This window comes from Parus major, chromosome 7 (assembly GCF_001522545.3).
Source record: "Parus major isolate Abel chromosome 7, Parus_major1.1, whole genome shotgun sequence".
NCBI lineage: Eukaryota > Metazoa > Chordata > Aves > Passeriformes > Paridae > Parus > Parus major.
In genome coordinates, this window is record NC_031776.1 from 36,469,123 (window position 1) to 36,470,326 (window position 1,204).

The 1,204-nt window shown below is 34.5% G+C and overlaps 1 protein-coding gene across 1 annotated transcript in view; it reads right to left on the minus strand.

Annotated features, from left to right (window-relative positions):
* PRPF40A (pre-mRNA processing factor 40 homolog A) overlaps positions 1 to 1,204 on the minus strand; it is a 19,415-nt gene that overhangs the window by 11,790 nt on the left and 6,421 nt on the right. The window contains exons 8-9 of the mRNA XM_015634019.3: positions 870 to 990; positions 225 to 414 (exon numbers count right to left, since the gene is read on the minus strand). Coding sequence (XP_015489505.1) covers positions 225 to 414; positions 870 to 990 — 311 coding nt within the window. The remainder of the gene's footprint in view (positions 1 to 224; positions 415 to 869; positions 991 to 1,204) is intronic.

Sequence of the window (1,204 nt, forward strand, 5' to 3'; positions counted from 1 at the left end):
AGGAAAAAAAGGCTGAAGGCTCCCAGGAAAAAAGGGGCTGGAAGAGCCTCAGGAGAAAAAAGGTTGAAAGGCTCTCAAGAAAAAAAGGGTTGAAGATCCTCAAGAAAAAGGGTTTGAAGAGCCTCGAGAAAAAAAGGGTTTGAAGAGCCTCAAGAAAAAAAGGGTGCAAGAACTTTTGGAAAAAAGGGTTTAAAGAACATGAGGAAAAAAGGGTGAAAGGACCTCAGGAAAAAGGGTTGAAGGATCCTAGGAAAGGTTGGGAAGGGCCGCAGCAAAAAGGTTTAAACTTCCTCAGGAAAGGTTTGAAGGCCCTCAGGAAAGGTTTGAAGGCCCTCAGGAAAGGTTTGAAGGCCCTCAGGCAAAAAATTAGCATAATATTAAAAATGTACCTGTTTTCTTCAGCTTTAATCATTGCTAGTGGAAAAAAAAGGAGAAAAACAATTAAAATATAGCTTTAAAGTAATTAATATACACAGGAAGTTCTATTCATTCTTGATTTAATAAAAGCAAAGTTTTAAATATTTTTGTTACTATCAAAAATTTTAATGTTTGTGTCCTTTAAAGACTGCAATCAATGGAGATTAAAATAAAGTTTAGAAACACCACAATGGGAAGATTGGGGAATATAAAAATTATTTTTTGGTCTAAAAGAATTCTTTTCATTTGTAAAAAATTATAGTTCAAAGACCCAGAAAGAATGACAAGGTAATTAAACAGAATTTTAAGAAAGGCAATATTTAAATTACTGCTCCCTGCTCTTTTTATTTTTTACACATATTTTTTACCCCAGCTGATTCTGGTGCTATTAAAATAAATAATGTAATTAATTAGTATATATTGATAAAAATACAAGTCCAGCACCCTTTTACCTTCAAGATCCTCCAGCTCTTTGGGTTTTGCCCAGCGGGATTCCTTTGTTTGGGAATTGTAATAATAAGGCTTCCCAGAATCTGATTTATATTCCTTCCAGGGACACTTGGATAACAATTGCTGATGGAGAGAAAACAAAGATTTTCCAAGGAAAATCTCCTTTAGTAATTTCTTAAATAAAGATTCCTCCCCTCTTAATTATTCCTGCTCTTTAAACAAGCAATTAGGAGAATCATTAGGTGGGATAATCATGTGGCAAAAGGCTTGGGGTGTATTCAAGTTGCATTCCTGGAGCTCTTCCTTCCTCAAATTTCTTCCAATTAAGGAAAAAAAT